This window comes from Danio rerio, chromosome 5 (genome assembly GCF_049306965.1).
Source record: "Danio rerio strain Tuebingen ecotype United States chromosome 5, GRCz12tu, whole genome shotgun sequence".
Classification (NCBI taxonomy): domain Eukaryota; kingdom Metazoa; phylum Chordata; class Actinopteri; order Cypriniformes; family Danionidae; genus Danio; species Danio rerio.
The window spans coordinates 45,575,482-45,598,485 of record NC_133180.1 but is presented as its reverse complement, the minus strand read 5'-3'; the positions used below and the strand labels follow the sequence as shown (position 1 = coordinate 45,598,485).

At 36.0% G+C, this 23,004-nt stretch overlaps 1 protein-coding gene across 4 annotated transcripts in view; it reads right to left on the bottom strand.

Moving 5' to 3' along the window:
* Window positions 1-23,004, bottom strand: part of dapk1 (death-associated protein kinase 1) — a 149,204-nt gene that overhangs the window by 78,367 nt on the left and 47,833 nt on the right. For all 4 annotated transcript variants that reach the window (XM_073950476.1, XM_017356100.4, XM_073950477.1 and 1 more), the window contains 3 exon segments: window positions 12,837-13,058; window positions 1,012-1,150; window positions 92-221 (listed from right to left, as the gene is read on the bottom strand). In XM_073950476.1, coding sequence (XP_073806577.1) covers window positions 92-221; window positions 1,012-1,150; window positions 12,837-13,058 — 491 coding nt within the window.

The following is a 23,004-nucleotide window of genomic DNA, read 5'->3' as shown; positions in this document are numbered from 1 at the left end:
AGAAAAGCAAGAATTGGACAGAGGACCATAACAATAAGAGTAGGTGTAATTACAGCACATCTCTATAGACTGACCAGTGGATGACACTGACCTACAAACTCCGGGGTACCAAAGATGTTTTTGAAATCGTTGCCAAAATCGATCTTGTGGGCCAGGCCAAAGTCAATGAGCTTAATGCGCGGGTGAGGCACGTTCCGGTTTAACAGCATGATGTTCTCCGGCTAAGAGAGAGAAGAAGAAGAAAAACAGACTGAAAGAGAGAGAATCTAATGATAGGCACAGAACAAAAACACAGCATGAGAGAGCAGGAAATCTGCCATAACACATGTAAATCGCATGCAAAGCTACAGAAATGTTCTCTAGAAAGCACAGGCAAACTCAGACCTGGCAGTAACAGATCCCTGAATCGGCATTCCATAGAAACAATACTTCCTTTAGTGAGCTGTATTCATGCACAGACTAATCTCCTTAAAGCTCCGATGACTTCAAAATATTTAAAATGTTAAGGAAAGCCATGTGGACGACTGCTCAGAGAGCACTAGATCCAATTACATAAATGTCCTTGCTGGAGTAGCACAAAGGATTAGCCACAAATTGCTAATAATGAGCGACCTCAGTAATTAGCATATTGTTTTATTCTTTAGGTCAGTTATATTGGTGAACATGAATGCTGACTGCTTTGATGTTGGTCTGCCAGTTAGACCGGTTGCACAAGATTTTAGTAGGAGGTAAAACTCAGCACATCTGAAACTTTGAATTCAATGCCTATTGAAACATTAATGCAATTCAGCAATGACAGCTTCCAGAAATTTCATAGCGACAAGAAAAAAAGGTATTGAATTCATGACCACCCCAGCTCTAGGAGGTCCAGCAATTATGTTGAGGGTGGAAGTGAGTGGATAACCAGCGGGGAGGATGAAAGCGCCTCAATTGATCTGTTGTGGCTGGTGCACAGCGATGCTAAATCGTCACAGTCTGACACTGGAGTGGAAATCAAATGTGTCTCCGTACCTTCAGGTCAAAGTGGGAAATCCGTTTCGAGTGCAGGTAACTGACTCCATCCAAGATCTGCTTGAGAAACTCGGTGGCCTCCTCTTCACTCAGTGACTCTTTCTCAGCTAGAAAGTCAAAGAGTTCTCCGCCAGCCACACTGTAGACAGAAAGAACAGATGCAGACATTCACTGTAGAGCTAGTTAGATGATTACATAAGTGTTTCCCAACCATGTTTTCTAGAGGCACACTACACATTTTCAAATTCTTCCTAATCAAACAGACTTATATCAACTCATCAGAACACCCAAAAGCTGAAATGAAAGGATCAGACATCAGACAAGGGAGACATTCAAAACATTGCAAACAATGGATTACACAACCTTCACTTTAGAGCAGGGGTGCCCAAACCCTGTCTTGGAGGGCCGGTGTCCTGCAAAGTTTAGTTCTAACCCTAATCAGACACACCTGGGCAAGCTAATCAAGCTCTTACTAGGCTTTCTAGAAACATCCATGCAGGTTTGTTGAAGCAAGTTGGAGCTAAAATCTGCAGGACACCGGCCCTCCAGGACCGAGTTTGGACACCCCTGCTTTAGAGCAATTATAAATTTCAAGAAATTTAAGAAGCAAATAAGGAACAAAGAAAATCAAAAGAAAAGATGCAGAGTAAGACAAGAGTATATGGAGGACTGAAGTTATATGCCTTCTATTATTAAAGACACAATATGTACAATTTTATTTTCATTGAAATCTCAAAAAAACAAAAATCCTGTGGCATAATAAAAGTTCTGCTGTTAGTCTCTCATGAGAAATTGCTTCAGTGTTTTCATTTCACTTTGACATCTTTTAGCCTTATTCTGCTTCACATTACCTTAATAATTAGGTTTTAAAATTTTTGCTCATCCATGAACATGATTTCTGAGTCCCTTAGGATTCTATGAAGATGACAACTCCCATAATTTCACACTTAAGGGCCGTTCACACGGAATACATTTTCCTCTTCTTTTCTTGTACTTTTCTGTTGTTTTTCAGTGTAAACATGCGCTGGAAGGATGTGTGTGACCATTACGCTATATGCCGGGTTCAGACTGCATGATTTTAGCCCAGATTTTGACTCGCCGACAGGTTTTGAGAAATCAGAGGCAAATGCCTGAAATCACAAGCAAATCGGTGCTCGTTCAAAGGAAGCAATCACACAGTTTCAACTATTAAAGACGCCTTCTGAGAGAATTGCAGATAAGTCACAAACACTCATGAAATATTTGGCATGTTAAATATCTGGAGCTGTTGGCGATTTAAATCATGCCATGTGAAATGTGTTGACATCAGTGATTACCTACAGCCGATGAGAGAGCAGCATCCACTAGTATGGATATCTGCAGGCCAGCGGGAGGTTTGGCGAGAAGTTAATGCTTCTTCTCAGTCTATTTGGACCCATGGAGGAAAAACTAGTGGAAATTTGGCAGGAGTACTCGTGTCTGTTTGTCGTGTCATCAGAGCAATATCACAACCCGGTCAAAAAAGAAAAAAGTTGAGAAGAAATTGCTAATTCCCTTCTAAAGGTGAGCAAAATAATTAAATTTGCCACTCCACAAAAGGCTTCTTTCTCATTATGTAGTTAATAACAAAAGATATACTAAGGACTTCACGTTGTTTCCATGTCACTTATCGCATGTGTTTTGTTGTGAGAGATGTAGTTTTCGGACCAAGACAAAGATGTCGGCGAGTCTTTCTACTGTAAAGTCATGCAGCGTGAAACTCCCTGTCGCGATCCATCCTACAGTGTAAATGAAGCAGCCACAAAATGCTACCCCATATATTCATGCAGTGTGAAAGTGACGCCACTATTTTGAAAATCATGCAGTCTGAACTTGGCATTACGTCTCATGACTTTTAAAGCAATACGCATGTGAGCGCAACGTTTTTTTCAGACACTGTGTCAGGTTGAAAGATCAGCTCATCACTGTCAGGTCCAAAACAGTGGACCAATCAGAAGAGCTTGGAGGTGGGGCAACTGTTGCTAGCATCTGTTTATAGAAGAAAGCTGGCATGACAACTTTTATATCATCATGGAGAAGGTGCTCATTGTGGCTTTGTCCACATATCCTGGGTTACATGATGTAGCTAAAAGTGCTTATCAACACATGACGTTTCCCTATTTCTGGGTGCGTTATTATATCATGTTCATAATATCACATCACGTAGATCTATGGTATGCTGCGTTTCACATTTTTACAACCACAATTTTAGTTCGGTGTTAATGAGCCCATAGTAACAGCGTCAACAAACTAAGCTTTTGTTTGTTGTTAATATGCGCTGCCTAACAGCAAAAATTATATATTCCGCCTTTAATATTCTTGAAACAGTGAAAGCAATTGTGTTAACTTTGAAACTGAAATACAGTAATAAATGAAATACAATAAAATAAAAGATTTTTCATAAAAAAAAAAAAAAAGTTCTATAACGGAGTCATTAACATGCTAGTGATGTCAGTATTAAGTCAAAGACATACTTTATGTACCAGTAATAGGCATGGGTCGGTATAAGATTCTTAAGGTATGATGACCATGGATAAAAATATCACGGTTTCACACTTTCCCCCCCGTTGAACACAAAATATTTTATTTTGAGAAACATTTACAAAATATTGTTACAGTAAACATGTCAGGCTAAATTATTCAAATGAGTCATTGACTTCTGCTGTCTTAATTTGTTTCAAAAACTCAGATTACAATTTAAAACAGCTTTTTTGGAAATCTTTTCTGCTGGAGATACTGTTGTTCTAAAAACAATACAAACAAAAAAAGTTAATAAAAAATCTTACACATACCATAGCAATGGTATTGCAGAAAATTTTGGCAGTTTTAAAACCTTGACTTCTCCAAACCATGGTATAACTTGAAAATGGTTATCGCCCCATGCCTAACCAGGTTTTAGTTATTTCTTTAGAAACCACAGGCTATCTTTTTCTGTAAATGCTAATTTACAAAGAATGAAACACCAACTGAAATATCAAAGAACAAAATCTGCATTAAATAACAAATAGAAATATTAGTAATTCAAAAAATTAATCATCTTGAGTGGATCCGTCTTACTTAAAAAGAACACCCAGCCTCTCTAATGGTTGTGAGTGATTATAATCATGACTATAATCATGGCTTCTGGGAGAGGACCAACAGGATCTGGGCATATATTTATTCAGCAGAGGGAAACTGAAAACCAGCTGCACGATGATGGCATGATAACGCTTGCTGCTAATAGTGAGCTTGAGCAAGTGCAGCGACGAGTCACCCAGCTGCAAAAACACCGGCGGCAGATACGTCTTCCATCACCCCACACAGAAACAGAAAGAAAAACACCAGCCTCCACCCTTAACAACACAAGTCTCACAGCTGCTCTTGTTCTGGCAAAGAATCAAGCACTTAATCAGGAAGAGAACATCTGATGGACATGTAAAGCAACAAACTGACATTTAGGGTGGGTTATCTGCAACGGATTACAGTAGTCTAAAGTACTTTAAATGTTCCTCAAACAAAACATTTTTGATCTTTGTTTCCAGGCAAGCTGTTTAAAAAAAAATCAGTTTTACTCTTGCCCTGCTGTTGACAAGATATCTCATCAATTAACAATGCCTCCCCCCTATCGATACATTTTTACAGCAATCTATGGTCTAGGTGTATTATGATAAGGAAAGTCCAAGCTCAAGTCCTAAATAAGTTACAGAAGAGTTAGCTGAACAGGCTGGTGTTGATTGATTCCAATCAGTAATGTTTTGACCATTTTAAATCACACCAGGATCAGTGTTAATTTTGACAGCAAATTTTGATTTAGTTTTTAGTCTTTTGACTGAAATTCCATTTGAATTGTAGTCATACTTTAGTCTTCTGAATCATTTTAGATTTAGTATAGTTTTAGTCTACTAAATTTCATACGATTAAGTCAACTAAATCTACTCTACATGTAGTTGACTAAAATATATTTGGATTAATTCTTTCATTTTAAACCGAAAGCTGTACGTAAAGATTATAGCCATACAGTATAATTACATCCGTACAGACGTAAGAAATAATCACATTGCTGAAAGACGTCCTGAATAAAGCAATTTTGTGGTAGAGGTACACTGTAAATGGCTGTTGTCATGATGATCGCGGCAGACGCAGACAGCTCGTGAACCTTGCGCGAGTTTGCTACTTAAGACTGGCCGATTTAATAACTTTTAATTTACAATCTAATGGCATTAATTCTCTAAAGGTCAGCGAGAGGCTATACCATTTCAGTTAAGCAAAAGCACACACTCAGGTAAATAAAAAGAGATCCGAGTTTAACTTAACTGAATTTCAGGATGATTCCCTGGCATGCTGATGTCGCTTTAGATTTGTTGTTTTTATCAGCAATTTCCACCCCTTTTCAAACCCTTTTTCTCTCAGCTGTTGCCATTTCAAAGATGATGTATTCGCATCCCGCATCTATTGTGGATCAGTTACTTTTCAAATATGTGTGTGTGTGTGTGTGTGTGTGTGTGTGTGTCATGCATTACACATCAAGATTAATTCTGATTGGATATTCTACAAAAAAAAAAAAATCCCTCAATCACATTTTCGTCTCATTTTTATTAGTCGACGAAAATGTCAGTAAATTTCTATTACAGTTGTAGTCATCATCACAATTTTTATTTAGTTTTCATCGGTAGAAACTTGTTCTTCATGAAAATTAAGATGAAAATTTTGTTAAAGAAAATAACACTGATCGAGATAAAGAAGCCAGTGGCAGATATCACTTTGAACACAGAAGTTCCTATAGGAACTTGTTGACCTCACGTTCACTTTTCCAAATACATACATGTGTTAGCACTTAAGCTGCACAATATATCGCTTCAGCATTGATATGTCAATTTGTGCATTCGCAATAGTCACATCGCAGGACATGCAATGTTGAGTTGGGATGATTAATGTTGATCAGCAATGAAAAATGTAGAGTGTTTACATTTTACATCACATTTGATTATTCAATAGGGGCAGGGTAAAATAACGATAAGCATGAGGTGGCACTTCTTGTAATAGCGGATCGAACATATATAATGTTGCAATTCTAAGAAATATTTGTGCTGTTAATAAAAGAAACACATCTTACAACTTTTTGATGCATTTTTCCCTCTTCATTTACAAATGTCATAATATATTGTGGATGGTTTTCCTGTGATAAGTTGCTAATATTGTGATCTATCATTATCGGTGGCAAACTGTCATGATAATAACCCATCGTATTACTGTACCTGAATATCTGATTACTTATTTCACTTTTATCTTTGCTCTATCTTAAACATTTATTAATGCAATTTCTTTGATTCTACATGATTATTTCAATCAAAGTTAATAACTTTATTCCAAATAGAGCTATTCAAGTCATCTGCCGAAATTGTATTCAAATCACAATATAAATCGCAGCAAACTAAAAATTGCAATGTCAGATTTTTCCAATATCGTGCAGACCTAGTACGCGTGTAGCTCTGGAGGGAAAAAAAGAGAGATTTCTTTGAATTTTTGGGTAATAATATATTCTGAATTATCTGAATTCAAGTGATGATAAAGCATGAACCCATAAATTATTATTATTTCTTAGTTATTAACTTATTTTAATATCTACAATGCTGGGGCAGCGTGGTGGCGCAGTGAGTAGTGCTCCAGTTTCCCTCACAAGTCCAAAGACATGAGGTACAGGTGAATTGGGTAAGCTAAATTGTCCGTAGTGTATGTGTGTGAATGAGAGTGTATGGGTGTTTCCCAGTGATGGGTTGTAGCTGGAAGGGCATCCGCTGCGTAAAACATATGCTGCATAAGTTGGCGTTTCATTCCGCTGTGGCGACCCCAGATTAATATAGGGACTAAGACGAAAAGAAAATGAATGAATTAATCTACAATGCTCATATACTCTCAGCAGAGGATATTCTGCTGTTAAATTATGTTAAAAATTGTCAAAAATGTTGCATGGCAACTTAATAAAAATGCAGGCAGAGAAAGAGTAAATAATTGCGTATAAATATATATATCAGCCAATCTTATATCAGCCAGCACCTGCCAAATTTGTATGCATGAAAGGATCAGAGAACAGACTATGCTGTCTGAGACTAGAAAAGCACATCACTGGTTGGCAGCAAAGAGGTTTTGGAGGATGTCAAATGACCTGAAAATGAAACATGACCTTCAAATCTGCGGTCAGGATTATTTAGTTATGTCTTTGAGCAAAGTACTTAACCCTAGTTGCTTCAGTTAACAAACAAAAAAACTTGCCTGATGAGTAATGTGTGACGGATATGAGCTGAATATACTGTAGCTACAGGGACACACTTCCAAACAAAGAAAACCAGTCAGGCGAGTAGAAACATCAAGTAGTTCAGAAGAAAGACACTTCCTTCACATAAACATAATCTTTAACATAACAGTTCTGCTGAAATGGTGAAATTCTTGTCATGTATAATTAGTGTTTACTAAATAACCAAGAATCAAATTACAAAGCACTTTAAAATATTTGGCATGTATCAACACCTTTTCATCACTGTACTCGGATTAGATAAAATAACACACAATGTGATGAGGAGTGCCTCAGTAACTTTTAGTTTCAGACCACATGTTTACAAGGTTAAACCACATATGTGTTACTACTCTAGGAAGTGATTTCTTTGACACAATATATCTCCATTGTGTAGCACCAGTAGAGTGTTACAACAAACTGCAAGTAGATTGCACACCTTTAAAAGGATGATCCATCCGAAAATTGAAATTCTGTCATCAATTTTACTCATTTAAATAGGGTTATCAAAAGGTTACCTATTAGTATTCATTTCCCAGTAACATTTGAGAGCTGTTAAGCACATACTTGAGCATCACTGATTGGCCATTGATACTGTATGACTGTGATGGTCGTGAAGGTCATTGGTTTACTACTCATTACCGCTGTGCAAATAAAAATACATGAACATTAGAGTGTTTCAAAGCCACGATGATCAGCTCATCTATGAGCTGAGATATGAGCAATCCTCTGAAGGATCGACTAATCAATGTGCTTTAAAAAGCTCCAATCTTGTTTTTCTGCAGCGGAAATTTCTGAGAGTTCTCTGTTTTCACTGTTGAATAATTGTGTTTTGACTTTCAATGATTCTTAATTGCTTGCCCTGACTATTGCCTCTTTTGTGAATAAAAGAATCTCTCGCACTCATCCATATGTTACAAGTGAATTGGTTTACAAGCATTTTTTTGTGGGTTTGGTCATGAAAGTACTTTTCCATACTGTTATTTTCCATACTAGCCCCGAATATGAAGCAGACAATGACTTAGCATGACAAATGTATTAGTATATATGTGCAGTGTTTCCTCTAGGATTTTTTTCCAGCTGTGGCGGCAGGCCTTTTACACAAATCTACCAACTACCTATGACCTTATTTTAATGAGTATTACAAGTCGAGATCGCATTCATGTAATACGAGCCTGCAAATATCTCTGCTTGCATGCCAATTTCCTTAAACAAATAACGCACAGCACTAATACGATTACAGAAATGTTTGCGCTGTTATAATTCACTTACCTTTTAATGTGTTTTGGTGCGATTATAACTCGCTATAAAAAAACAACAACAATGACTGAATGTTTTGAATGAGAAGCTGTGATGTAGCCATGGCGGGATGAATTTTGGTGTGGCGCCCCGCCATGGAAGAATGAATGTAACGCAAACCATGTATGTGTATTAGTATTAGTAAAGTATGTATTAGTATTTGTATATGTATTATATTAGTATATGCATTAGTATTTGCTAAAATCTAAATGAAACCCAAAAAGGGTCACACACCAGACGAAAAGGCTAGTGCTGCGAGATGTCTTTAAAAATCATACCTTTTTTTCAACATGTCCGATACAGGTTTCTGTTCAAATTCTGGACATCTGTATAGTTTTATACACAACAAAATTTTATGTGTATAGAATGTATACATCTGGTGTGTGATAATTGTCAAGGACTATAGATATACATAGATGATTCATTGGCATTACTATGAATGGGGAAATTTGCAACGCTCAGCAGAGCTGTCACAGTGAAGGAAGTCCCACTTTCCAGCCAAAATAGCCAATCATCAGCCTTTATAGCCATGTGGTTCTGTATAGATGAAGGGTCTGGACAGATATGCTTGTCTGTTGACAAGCCCTGTTGTTTGGCGACTACGGCATGCCTGCATTGATTTTGACAGGAATCACATATTGTGCCCTTCCAGTGTCGTCCTTGAGTTTTTTCTCAGTTTTTTATCTCTTTTTTAAAGTGTTTCAAACAGCTACCCCTGGTTACCATTGAAACAGACATGAAGGAGATTTGTATCATAAAACCTTTTGCACATGTGTTGGTGCAAACTAAAAAATGTCCGTTCAGATTTTGTTGTTGATTTTATATATATTTAATTTAATTGAGAGTTTGGCAAGTGATTTTTGAGATTTCAGGATTTTCCTCCTTTCATTTAGAACGGACTTTAAAAGACCAAGTGACAGACAAATCTCTGCATTGAGGCCACTCAAACCTCCAGTTCTTTACAATGAACATCCAGTGTTCTCCAGCCTCCGATGCCAAGACTGCAGCTCTGCACAAGAAGTTTGGCCAGAGAAAAAATGGTCGTGCCCAACTGAGCCTGGTTTCTCATGAGGATTTTTCCCTTCACTTTCGTCAATTGCTGAAGATTTGTTCCTTGCCACTGGCTTGCTTAGTTTGGGAGCTGCACATCAATAGATTTGCTCTTCAGTGTTCGGACTTTCAGCAGTAAAAATGAAACCACACTGAACTGAACTAAACTGAACTTTACTGGACTGACATTTTACTTCATTTCTCCCACTAAAAATAAACTCGACACAACCACTGCATCCCATTTATGTTGAGGAAAGCCGTGCTCATCTCCAGCAGGAGAACACAGTGAATGCATCACATGAGGGAAGAGAAAGTTAAAAGGATGAGAGGAAGCCATCAAGCGGCAACCCAAAATAATAATAACAAAACTTTAGTTTGTTAAAAATTCATGATAATAAAACTGAGATTGCCACTGTAGTCCTCTGTTATTGTCAACACAAGCAACTGACACCCAACTGTCACCAATTTGAAAGTGAAAGTAATTAAATAGCGAGAATGAATAATAAGCTATTTAAAGGCACCCTGCCCCCAGTGATACCGGCATTACCAGTGTTGTCACACTAACTAATGGGAAAATTGCATCACCGTCACAACCCTAGTATATGGGCAAAACAAAAATGTGTGTCTCCTGATGACACATTGATGTGTTGTGAAGCGAAACTGGATGATCAAGCTCCTCGACTGTTTGTTGAGGCTGTCATTTGAAAAACAAATGTTGTAAATTATGTTCAGTTTATTGCACAGACCAACAGTTTCACTTCATAAGACCTCAATGTATAATCAGGTATTAACTGGCTTTATGCACAGCGAGTGTTTTTCAGCCACTGATAAACTTTCGATGAACGGTTAATAGCTTCAATTTCATAAGGTTCCTTTTACTGCATTGAAGATGTACTGTAATTTAATTAAAATACAATCAGTTAAATAGACTTAGGCATTCATTTAGTTGTTCAAGAGTTAAACGAGATGAAAGAATCAGGGGCAGTAAGCAAGTGCAGAAACTCTATTGAAAAAACTGTGGTAAAATGAGACCCTAATTTATATATATTAATATATATATATATTATATATATATATATATATATATATATATATATATATATATATATATATATATATATATATATATATATATATATATATATATATATATATATATATATTAATCAAGCAGTAAATATGGTTTATTTTTAAAGAAATCTTAAACGCGCAGATCTTAAATTTAGTAATTTAGTAATGGAATGACAGGTCACAGGAAGTGCTTGAGCTGGTTTGCTAAAAATTAAAAGTCCCTGTGCATATACCCCATTGTTTTGCCTGTGCACATTGTATTTTTTTGTACACCAAAGAGGGCATCAATAACATTTGATAATTTCACAAGTATCACAGTTCAAGCAGAAATCTTCTTTAATGTTCGACTGAGAAAAATAGTTACATCCTGGCCTGAGAGTCAGTAAATAAACAGAAAATTTTCATTTTAAGGTGAACAACCTATCAAGTAGTTCAAGATTACTGGTAAAATGACTTGATCTAGTCTTTCGCAGTGCTGGATGGCAGTGTATCAGAAGTGTAATTTTTTGTGGTCCTTCTCTGATCAAGTGTAGGTAGAGTAGTTTTTCACCAGAAAATTCCAGTGTACAACAAAATAAACCTAATGTGAAATAATGCCATTTCAAAACATGGATTCAACAAAGTCTTGCAGTTCTAGGAATAGGCCAGTATACGATTCTGATGGTATGATCACCTTGGATAAAAATATCACAATTTCACGGTATTGTAATTACTGCTCTAAAATATATTCTTTTTAAATTTTTGGGCAAAAAACTACAACTATTTTTCATCTTAGATGCTATTGTCCTAAAAAAAGAAGAAAAAAAGTAAATAAAAAAAAACAATACACATACCTTAGGAACGGGATAACAGAAAATTTTGACTGTTTTAAAACCTTGACTATTCCAAACCACAGCATACCATGCCTAGCTCACACCAAACAAGGTTTATAAAATGGAGAAACTAGTTATGGAGAAAATAAATATGTTCTTTACTTCCTAAACTCAGCTGCTGGAGTCTAAGATGAACATCACTTTAATAAAAATTTTAAAATAATAGTATGCATTGTGCTCAGATAAAAAAAGAATAAATAAATAAATAAATAAACAGACTAGCCAGGATACAACCCTCATCAAAAGGTTACACCAGTAAGTTGCTGTTAAAGTGTGTCTGCTTGTTTAGACAATTATTAATGATGTATGCTTAACAGAGTTGGGTGTTAATGTAATCTAATTACATTTTTGGGAAACGCAGTAATGTAAAAAATTTCATTTTATATTTGTGAAATTTGATTACAGTTAATGAAGTCAGAGTAATTGCGTTACTTACAATAGAAATATAGTTTTTAGAAGAAAAAAAGCTTTTTTAAATCATGTTTTCTGCTGCAACATCAGTTAATAAGCATGCACTTTTAAATTGCTGGAGAACACGAGCTGAAATGGTTGCTGACGAGAGTGGAAAAACAGACATTACTCAAGTCTTTTGAATATGTCAAGCTGCTGTGTTAAACCCATAGTAATGTTTTTCATTAAATTTTAAACTACTGAAAAAGCTGCAGTGTATTTTGTATTTTTATAGGTATATTTTAAATATTTTAAAAGTAACCTCAAAGTAAAGTAATTAGTAATCTGATTATTTTTTTACATGAAGTAATTAGTAATGTAATCAGATTACAACTTTCCATTCATTATGTAATCTATTACTTTAAGTAACATACCTAACACTGATGCTTAATGTAAATATAACTTGAAATAATCTCTACTTCATCATCCAAAGGTCTTACTCTTCTGTACTAGTATAGTTAAGACAGTGCAGACATCAAAACATGCCTTTTCTCTTTGAAAACATTGGCAGCAGTGTATGTGTGTTCAAAGCACAACAGGCAAAACTGGTTCACCTACTCAATGGACTGGTTCTCCTCTACCCCCCCACTGTTGACCTTGTCAAGTGTTTGCTTTGTAAGTAAAGGCTGGTGCTGCTGAATTCAGCGAAGAGCTTTTGACAACTTAAAAGAGCCAGTTGTTCACATACTACTAGCCTCTACTAATAACTGCAGCAGTTTTAGTTTTTAGAAATGAGACAAACAAAAGCTGTCAGTGATTTCACAATTCAGTAAAAGCAGAGAAAAACAATGACTCACAGCTCTAGGATGAGGATGACCTCATGCTTGTTTTCGAACACATCGTGCAGGGTGATGACATTGGGGTGCTGGATTTCCTTCAAGATGCTGACCTCCCTCTCAATGTCGTCTTTCGAGACCCCTCGTCGGCTTGATTTGCTCCGCCTCTTCTTGATAAATTTGGCTGCATACTCCACACCAGTGCTCTTATGACGGCATTTCTTTACCACGGCAAACTGACCACTGAAAAAAACAATAACACAAAGATTGCTGTCATGTCCAATTCAAAACGTGAAATATGTCATATTTTAAGGGCAAGAACTGAGAAATAATACTATTAAAAACAACTGATGTTTTAGAACAGTAAACATTCCCAATAACAGCCATTGGTGAAACCAAGCGGTCAAAATTGTTCTTAATTAACGTCCTGCGTTAATCAAGCGAGACTTGTTGGTGTTTCAGTGAATAGCTGATCACTGTTCCTGTCAATGAACTCCAATAATGTCCAGCTACAAACTCAACGGCCTTCAAATCGATGTGTTTCAACAGATTTAGAGTGTTTTTTTACTGTGTTCTACATTTATTTTTAAAGGATATAAATAGTAGATCAAAAGAATAATAGTAGTCAGTCTTTTTTAAAGCAGCAGCCGTTTTTTTTTTTTTTTTTGCCATCTCCTGCTGTCCTGTCAGCTTCATTTATTGAATAAAAGGCCTAATGTGTGGACTAAAGTGTGAGTTAGTGTGCATTTAAACTATGCGTCACTACTGCTTTTCCTGTTACATATAATTTTCTGAATATTTATAGATTTTTACCCTTATTTACCTAAACATTATTTTCAGCATACATAATTGCGTGTTCATCTTTTATTTTAATATGCAAAAAGTCTTGACTTTGACACAACTATTAAAACAGATCACACGAGTGTCACAAACAGGATAGAATAGGAGTGTAGGGGTGGAAAGTAGGGGTGTAACAGTATTCAAATAAAAAGGCCCTACAGAACACTGTTACAGGACAGAGAGCAAGTGTTCTCTAAAACAAAAACAAAAAAAACAGTTTATGGGTCATATGAGCAGGGCTTTATAAAGGATACAGAATTATCCAGGAGATCCAATCAGGAATTAAATGCACGCAGCCACACTCTTGTTTTCAAAAGTCTGCATTTATAAAAACAACCACTGAGTTTTCAAACTCAAACAGTTCTCTGGCATTTCCAAAAGTCTCTATTTGAGTGTGAAAAAATTAGGACACCACATATAACAAAAATGAACATATAACAATGAAAATTAAGATGAAAAGCAGTGTAAAACACAGTATCAATATGACATGCATCTCCCCATGGTGAGTCTATGAGAGCAGATAAGAAACGCAGTAACATTTACTGATCGAGCAATATGAGAATATTAAGTTTTGTTAGTCAATACTCAACAGAGATAAGCAAGTTGATAGGAAATGTAATCTGTTTATATATTTTTCAGCGTAGTGTAGAACTGTGTATACACAACAAAGCAGGATGTGTTTGAAGAGAAACTAAAAATGTCACTGACAGGCAGCAACTCCTCTGTGATAGTAACTTGATTATTCTTCTAAGCCAGTGGTTCTCAAACTTTTTTCACCAAGTACCACCTTAGAAAAAAAATCGTCTCTCCAAGTACCACCTTACGACGCTATTTTTTAACCAGTATTAAAAAATAGCGTCGTAAGCCTAATTAAGCAGCTACAGGTGTGCACAGTTTTAAAACGATGCAGATTACTTCCTATTAGTAAGAATATGTATTATTGTCAGTCACTTTAAACATTTGAAATAGTCTGAACATTAACTGTGCTTGCAGATAAAAAAAAAGTTTTAGTTGAAATGTGCTTTTAAAAGTTCATAAAAAAATGGCACTGTTCTTAAAAAGTAAAAAGAAAACTGCTGTACTTAAATCTAAAGTATTCATAGTAGCCTATTCATCAAAAGCTGGAAATGCTGCTTGGACCTTATAAATATAGGCTATATGTCATATTCCTACACTTTCAGACTAATCTTGAAATAAATGTTAAATGTACATGACAGGGTTCATACAGGCACAGCCTAATGAAAATCAATTCCAGCACCTATTTTTTTTTTCAAGACTGACATGCTATGTATTGAGGACCTGAAATGTATTCTCAGCAACCCATAAAACATTGCATAGGAATAGATACAAATAAAAACCATTAATAATAATATTTATTAATCATATATTAATAATATAATAAACCTGCACTAAGTGCTTGTGAAATCTTTTTTGTACTCAAGTAAAACTACTATTACACTGCTAAAATAAAAAAATTTTTAGTAAATAATACTAATATTAGGTAAAAGTACAAATTACTCTTTTAAAAAGTACTAGTTGGTTACTTTTGAAAAAAAATCTGATTTTCATTATGAAATCACTTTTTTTAGTGTAAACCTGATTGAATGGTTTGATTGCTTACATCCCAAAGCTACATGTATAATTTGCACTAACAAAGGAAGTATAGTCAATTTTTCCTTTCATGACAATTAATCTTTTTCAATAGCACTGGTAAAACTACCAAATAATCTTTAAGGCCACAGAGACACTTTTTGCCCATTTTTAAAAATATATATTTTTAAGCTTTGAAAGGTTAAATTAAAGTATATGGTAAAAAGATTTCAATTTAGCCTTTTATTTACATATTTTACACTATTTTCTTTACAATATGGCAAATTTGTTTCTTAAATAGCTGTACATCACATGTAGATTTTATTTTACACTTAATCTTAATCTAAAATAGAAACGTAAAAAAATACAAGTACACTGTCAGTAAAAAAATAAAACAAATTACTTCATTTTACTTGAGGTATTTAAAATATGACGACACTACATTTATCAAAGCAGTGCTTTAAGAGTCTTATTGTAAATTGTGATAAATAAACAATAAGTAGGCTAACAATGGATTGCTTTGACCTGTAATGCTTTAGGACAGATCAGAATACAGCTAAATGTATAAATCACACAAATACCTCATCCAGAAACATTTCCAGCATAATTATTTTGTCGTAAAGAAATAAAAAATGTTCCACCTTTGCTAAAAGTAAGTTTCACTTCACAACACAGCCAAATAAGAAGACCATTAGCATTGTCATCGATCATGTATCAATCTATTTCTAAATATTTTATAACTTTGAATACTTTTGACTAAATTTAGTTAAGGGGCAAAGATAAATAATGTCTACTTTAATAGTGGAAAGATCGCGATTGTATTCAATCTGAGCACACAGGCGATCATGAGAGGACTTGCAGTTCATTTGAAAAAAGCATATTTAAAAGCTCGCATATCTGTTTTAGCGATTTGCGTACATGAATGCGCTCTCGTGTTAAAATAAAGCACTCGCCGCATTTGCAGAAATGAGTAATTGCGCAATACCTTCATTCCCGCGCCGCCATTCAGAATGTATTTAGAGGAGTGACAGGTCAGAGGCGAGTCGACTGGCTGTCGGAGAGCGAAACGTGTATGAAGATCATCAAATAGGCAGGAAATATGTCCGCGGTTTAATTACTCTGCTAGACATCTCTGTAGTGAAAACATCTGAGAAGCATTATTCCAACAAAACATTTGTTTTTAAGTTGTTTTTTCTGTCTCTGCAACACAGAAAGCCTTTGTCCCGCCCTTACGTTTCACGCAACTAGACAAGGTCGACTGTGATTGGCCACTTTTCATGTCAGTCAAATCATGCTTCAGAATCAATTCTTAAACTTCGGAAACTGATTTTCAGCAGCTTATGACACAATGCACTAAAATAAACACTCTAAGCACAGCGTTGTGATCGTACGCTTCACAAAACAGCCAATGCTGATCACATCAATGTTATATTACGCATTAAAGTATTAAAAGTGTTAATTGTTTCTTTCATTATTCAGCGATTCCTCCGCGTACCACTAGGAGGAAGCCCGCGTACCACTAGTGGTACGCGTACCACAGTTTGAGAACCACTGTTCTAAGCCATAGCAGTGATCAAGCAAAAGAAAAAAAGTGCTGAAGCGAGTTCATCTTTGCTGCTGTCAAATGTGTTGGTGCGTTGGTCAGTATTCATGTGAACTCTGACAACTACAGTGTGATTAAAGTGATAGTTAGTGAGACTTTTTTCCAAGCATGCAGAGTCTCGACAGCAGCTATTTATGCTTATAATAATAAATCAACGCACACACAGAAGATTTGTATCAACAGATGAATGGATCAATACTTTGTTTGAAAACTCTTGGTATTTTTAAAGGAGCATTTCAAACTAAATTGAAAATTTTATATTTAAATATAACATATGGTAGCATTTATCAAGTGTTTATTTTTTAGACTAGTCTGCAGTGGAGATATTTTACAAAAAACAGAAACACGTGAAGCCAGTGTATAATATTTATACGTTATTAAAGTTAATAAAGCCAGTAGATGTTGCATTCATCGAATCTAAAAATGCCACAAAAGCAGTTGTCAAGAAACAGCTAAGGTCATGAATAAGCCTGTATTTTGCGCCTATGGATTTTAGGCATTTCTTGACATTTCTCATAAACACTCTGCGTTTATGAAGAAAGGACACAGAGAAAACTTGAAAAATCCTCACTGTTGTCTCTGAATTTTAAAGGAGAAACACTGGACGTGGTCATTGTGTAGCAGAGGGTTTAGAGGGACCGGTGCACTCTTTCTAACTTTAAACAGACCTCTTTTAACGTGATGGCGAGGGTCTCAGGAAGCCATGACTCACGACATCGCAGTGGATCACCTTCCATGCCCTCAGGTAATCCAACAATTCAGATATTCCTTCGTTTGCCCCTGTTCTTGAGATTGTCTGCTCTTTCTTTTAAGTTCTGGACAAGTTTTTTCAGACTTTGTAATTTAGTTTTGATCCTGGACAGTTCGTTCTCCATCTCAGATCCTAGTTTTTGCTTCTGCAATCCTTTTTTTATGCGTCAAGCTTAGTGCAGTGCATTTGCAGCAACTGTTATTTATATATATATATATATATATATATATATATATATATATATATATATATATATATATATATATATAAATTTGCACACATTTGGAAGGGCACATTTGGAAGGGCTGGAAGGGCATCCGCTGCGTAAAAACTCGCTGGATAAGTTGGCGGTTCATTCTGCTGTCGCGACCCCGGAATAATAAAGGGACTAAGCCAACAAGAAAATGAATGAATTCAAGTGGCATTTAAAAAGATAGTTTACCTTGCAAAAAATGACATTTATTATATATTTCATAATAATAATAATAATAATAATTCATAATTATAATGATTTAATTATTCTATATTTAAATAATTATAACTAATAATTACATATAGGTAAAATATATATTTTTACTTATCATTGTGCCATTACAAACCAATACAATTAAGAAATTATAATTCAGCCAAATAAACAAACAAGTTAAGCAGGTGTCTTCTGTAACAATGTAGCGCAATAATATATCCAGCATCCAGAAAATGGCACTATGCTCTAAAATTAGAAGTGAAAATGAATTTTGAATGTGTGAATCCAGGTTTGCTCCTCTACAGCATACTGCCAGCACGCAGGACTCCACGTTCCCCTTCGACACACTACGTTCTCAGCCTCCGAAAGTCACGACATGCTTTCTGAACCAGCGCCAGAAACCAACAGTCACCCAAGCTGAATGGTCACAAATTGCCAATGAGATAAAGTAAGACTGACTGTCACAACCACATTTAAATCCCTGAAATCAAGCTGTGTGAGAAATGGAAGAATTTCCTTTCAATGACATAAACATGCCCTATTAATTTCGCATATCAAACGCCAAACAGCATGATTACTAGGTTTTCAGTGCTGTTTTACAGATGATATTATCAGGGTGGATAACAAAGACTCCCACGCTACGCCATTCAAAGCCATCACCTCAGACACACCAGTTTAATACATAAACAAGCGCATTTGGGCCCCTGAAGCTCATAACTCTGCTGAACAAGCAACGTATACTGTGAAAAATCTCCCAATAGGATCCTCAAAATGTCACAGCTCTGCAACATTTCTGGCTCTTTTAAATGTGCCTGTTATACAGCTGTTGGGAGGTTTCTTTCCACAGAAAAGACAATTGTTTTCAGGCAAAGAAGCTAAACAACACAAGGAAGCAAGGGGTCCTTGGGATGGGGCTTTCTCATGCAAATACAGAACGCAGGGTCTCTATTCTTGCGTGCTTCACCTTTTTTCACCCAGACAGCAATCAGGCCCCAGAGTAGCAAGAGACAGTACATTTGCATTTTATCTGAGGCCTAGAAGGTTCGGAAGATGTACGCTGTGCAATCACTAAGGAACAGTTCAGCCATAAATAATAAAAAAAAAAAAAACACGTAATTGTTTACTTGCTATCATATTACAAATATGACATCTTGTTTGTTATATGTGAATTTCTAAAAAAATATCCTGAACACAGTCTCACATAGTGTCAAGTTTATGAGGCAAGTCAGTGTTTGCTGTACATAGACTTTCCTTGGGCGGGCTGCCCAGGAATATTAATGACCGCCTAAGTATATTTGGTGACTTTTTTACTATTATCATCCTTTTACATGTTTTATTTGTGTCCACCCAAACATCCGCGATTGATTAACAAATGGAAAATCTCCTCTTTTGTTTCCTCTTCGTTGTGTGCGTGCAAAAACTTTTAACACTCCCATAGATAATCTCACATGAAGAACCAAAGAACCAACAGAGACGCACCTTTTTGGGACTTTAAAAAAATAAGCATCCATCTAGGGCAGGGGTCACCAATCCTGGTCCTGGAGGGCCGGTGACCCTGCAGGGTTAAGCTCTAACTTGCCTCAACACACCTGCCTGGGTGATTCAAGTATACCTAGTAAGACCTTGATTAGCTTGTTCAGGTGTGTTTGATTAGGGTTGGAGCAAAAATCTGCAGGACACCGGCCCTACAGGAACAAGTTTGATGACCCCTGGTCTAGGGTTTATAAATCTCCTAAAATGTCCGGGGTTAGACTTTTGGTTTCACTTTCTAAGCCGTCGTTAACTGTATGCATTTTTTTGCTTTACATTTTTATTTTAAGCCTGATTTACTATCGCTTGGCTTCGTAGATGACATTGCGTGCACAGCCGCAAGAGTGAGAGAAACATTAAATAATTAATTACAATTATAAAAAAAGATGCTTCGATCCCGGTTTATGGACATTAAATTAGGTTTATTTTGTACATTAACATAATGAATATCTATTCAGCAGTGGATATTACCGTGTATACTGTCATATTTGCCATGCAAAAACAGTTTGTAATGACATTGTGTGACTCATCGCCGCAGAAAGGCTTGAATTAACTCCACATCAAATACATTGAATAATCATTGGTAAAGTTTTTACTGTAGTATTTCTCACAAATGTTACATGATATCTGCTTCCTTCATGTCTGTCACTGTGCTGTTTATCTGATGCATACAGCCGAAGACCGAGGCACACTCTGACAGGCACATGGGAATGGTGGGCAGGAAGAACTAGATTTAAAGGTACAGGCAACAAAAACAGCTACATTGTGTTCAGAGGAGAAAATTCCAATATTCTTTAAGCTATAATAAATAATCTGACGGGTGTCTTGAGCTGAAACTTTACAGACACATTCTGGAGACACAAAAGACTTATCTTAAATCTTGAAAAAGGGGTAAAATAGGTGCCATTTAATGAATGATTAACTTGTTATATTGTGTTGATTATTATACGAAATAACAAAAAAGTACCACTGCACAGGCCCATTTCTTTTTTGAGGAACTGAATAAAAATACAAAGCTGAAAATCAGAAAGTCATGCCTTGTGCTTCTGAAAGCGTGGCTTTTGGCATTCAGGCATGTCTAAACGCTTTTGTCAACGACAGTCCTCAGCGAGAACAGGGCATGGGTCTTCAGCTGTGCCAGTTTCCATAGCAGTGCTGGGGGCAGGGCAGTAGGGGAGGAGGTGGGGAGGGTGTTTTCGGCTAGAAAGAGGCCTGCGGAGCACAACGGTCCACAGCAAACACACACACAAACACACACAGCCCAGCAACCGACCTACAATAGACACAGCATGTTTTTCTCTTATACGAGTTCAGCACTTCCAAGTCCTTTTAGGGGTTTTTCAATCTGTTCTGAATGGGAGATGGGGCAAATGTCTGTATCAAGATGTCAGGATGGCAGGGCTCTTGTGCTGCTGAAATGGTGATGAAGAGCAACGGCAATCACAGCGAACATTAAAGAGCTTGCCCACAGGAAGCACTCTTCAGAGTGGGCACAAGATACACTCACACAAGATGGACACAAGATGGGTACAAGCCCCCATTATCCAGGCTGAAGCAGAGATTGCATCCATCTAGTATCTGGAGCACTGTATATTGCTCAGAATTTTAATGGCAAGTATTATTTAAGATGAAATTTAGATCTAATCCTTACTATCACCTTTGTAACACATTTTCAGTTGGCTAATTCTTACATATTTTTTGGGAATGTTCAGTGTAGGTTGTTTGTTGGAAATTTGTATGCTCTGTTCTTTCTGATTTTTCTCATTCGCCTCAACGACTATTAAAAAAAAAAGAATATTATCAGGTCACTGCTTCTAAAAAAACATAATTTGAGACTATGGATTGAACCATCCACTCCCCCAACTTTTACCTGGTAATCATGTTTTAGAGAGATTACCTTGATGGAAAGTACAATTGCCGAGCTTAACGGCTGACACTTCTATCATATACAGTATATCTGAATTGTAGTATTGAATAAAATATTGATCTTGAAAAAGAATGAGCATAGGTTAACTAATTTAGGTTAAACTGCTTTTGGCTTGATAGTAAAGTTTATTGTAACATCATTATTTTATATAATATAATATAATATAATATAATATAATAAAATATAATATAATAAAATATAATACAATACTGCTAACATAATAATAAACGATTAATCACGCCAGCTTGACAGTCTTGTAATTGTTAAATTTACCATTCACCATTTTTTTTTGTGTATATATATAAAAAAAAAAAACTTTTCACTGTGAGCAGCTGTATTTCTCTGAATATGAAGCAACAGGAACAGTGAAATTTGTCAGGGAATTAGGTTTTATAGATCTAATCATGCTGGAATCCACTTCAGCATTAACCACTGCACTTTGCCCTTTAGCCAATAAGAGTTAAAACATTTTCCACAGGCATGGGAAACACCACTACAGTACGTCATATGACCCCATTCAACATTTTGAGGGCTGATTACTCCTAAAATAAAGAACGTATTGTCTGATTAAACTCTCTGGTGAAGGTTTCCAGATTCATAATCAGGATTACAACCTGGGAACTGCATCACGTATGAGACAGACTGAAGCACTCAGGTCACTAACAATATCAATGTCAGATTATAAAGCTGAGGCTTAATAAATAATTATTGCTTAACGTGTGGTAAGAAAGTACCTTGAGGAAAGGTAAAGCCAACAAAAAGCACAAAAAGCAGTGTAGGAGAAAATACACAAACCTCATGGTTTATTATGAGCATTTTCCTTTATTATTATTATTATCTTCTGTTTGGGTATGTCATTATTTACTCACTTTCTCTTTTACTGAGTTAGTTTTCCATGAAACAAAAAGAAACTAGTTGGAAAACCTTTACGCATGTATAGTCCATTCAACAAATGCCCTTAATAAAATTGTTAAATCGTATGGAGTCAATTGGATGGATGGATGGATGGATGGTCTGACAAAAGGATAGATTGACGGATGGACCAACAGATGGATGAATAGACGGACGGACGGATGGATAGACGTCCATCCATCTGTTGGTCCATCGGTCAATCTATCCATTTATATATCTATCCATCCATCTATTCGTCTGTCTGTCTGACAGACAGACAGACAGTTAGATAGATAGATAGATAGATAGATAGATAGATAGATAGATAGATAGACAGACAGACAGACAGACAGACAGACAGACAGACAGACAGACAGACGGATGGACGGACGGACGAATTGATTTATAATATTTGTAGTTTATTTTTTTGTTTTGTAGTCAGATTTGTTGTAATTGTTTTTTCATCAAGTCATACATCGCCCTAACAAACATAAATAAACATATACTCTATAATAATGATCAATTAATTTAATAGATTCTGATTAAATATATTTTGTTGAATAATGCCTAACATTAGTAGTTTAACAATAA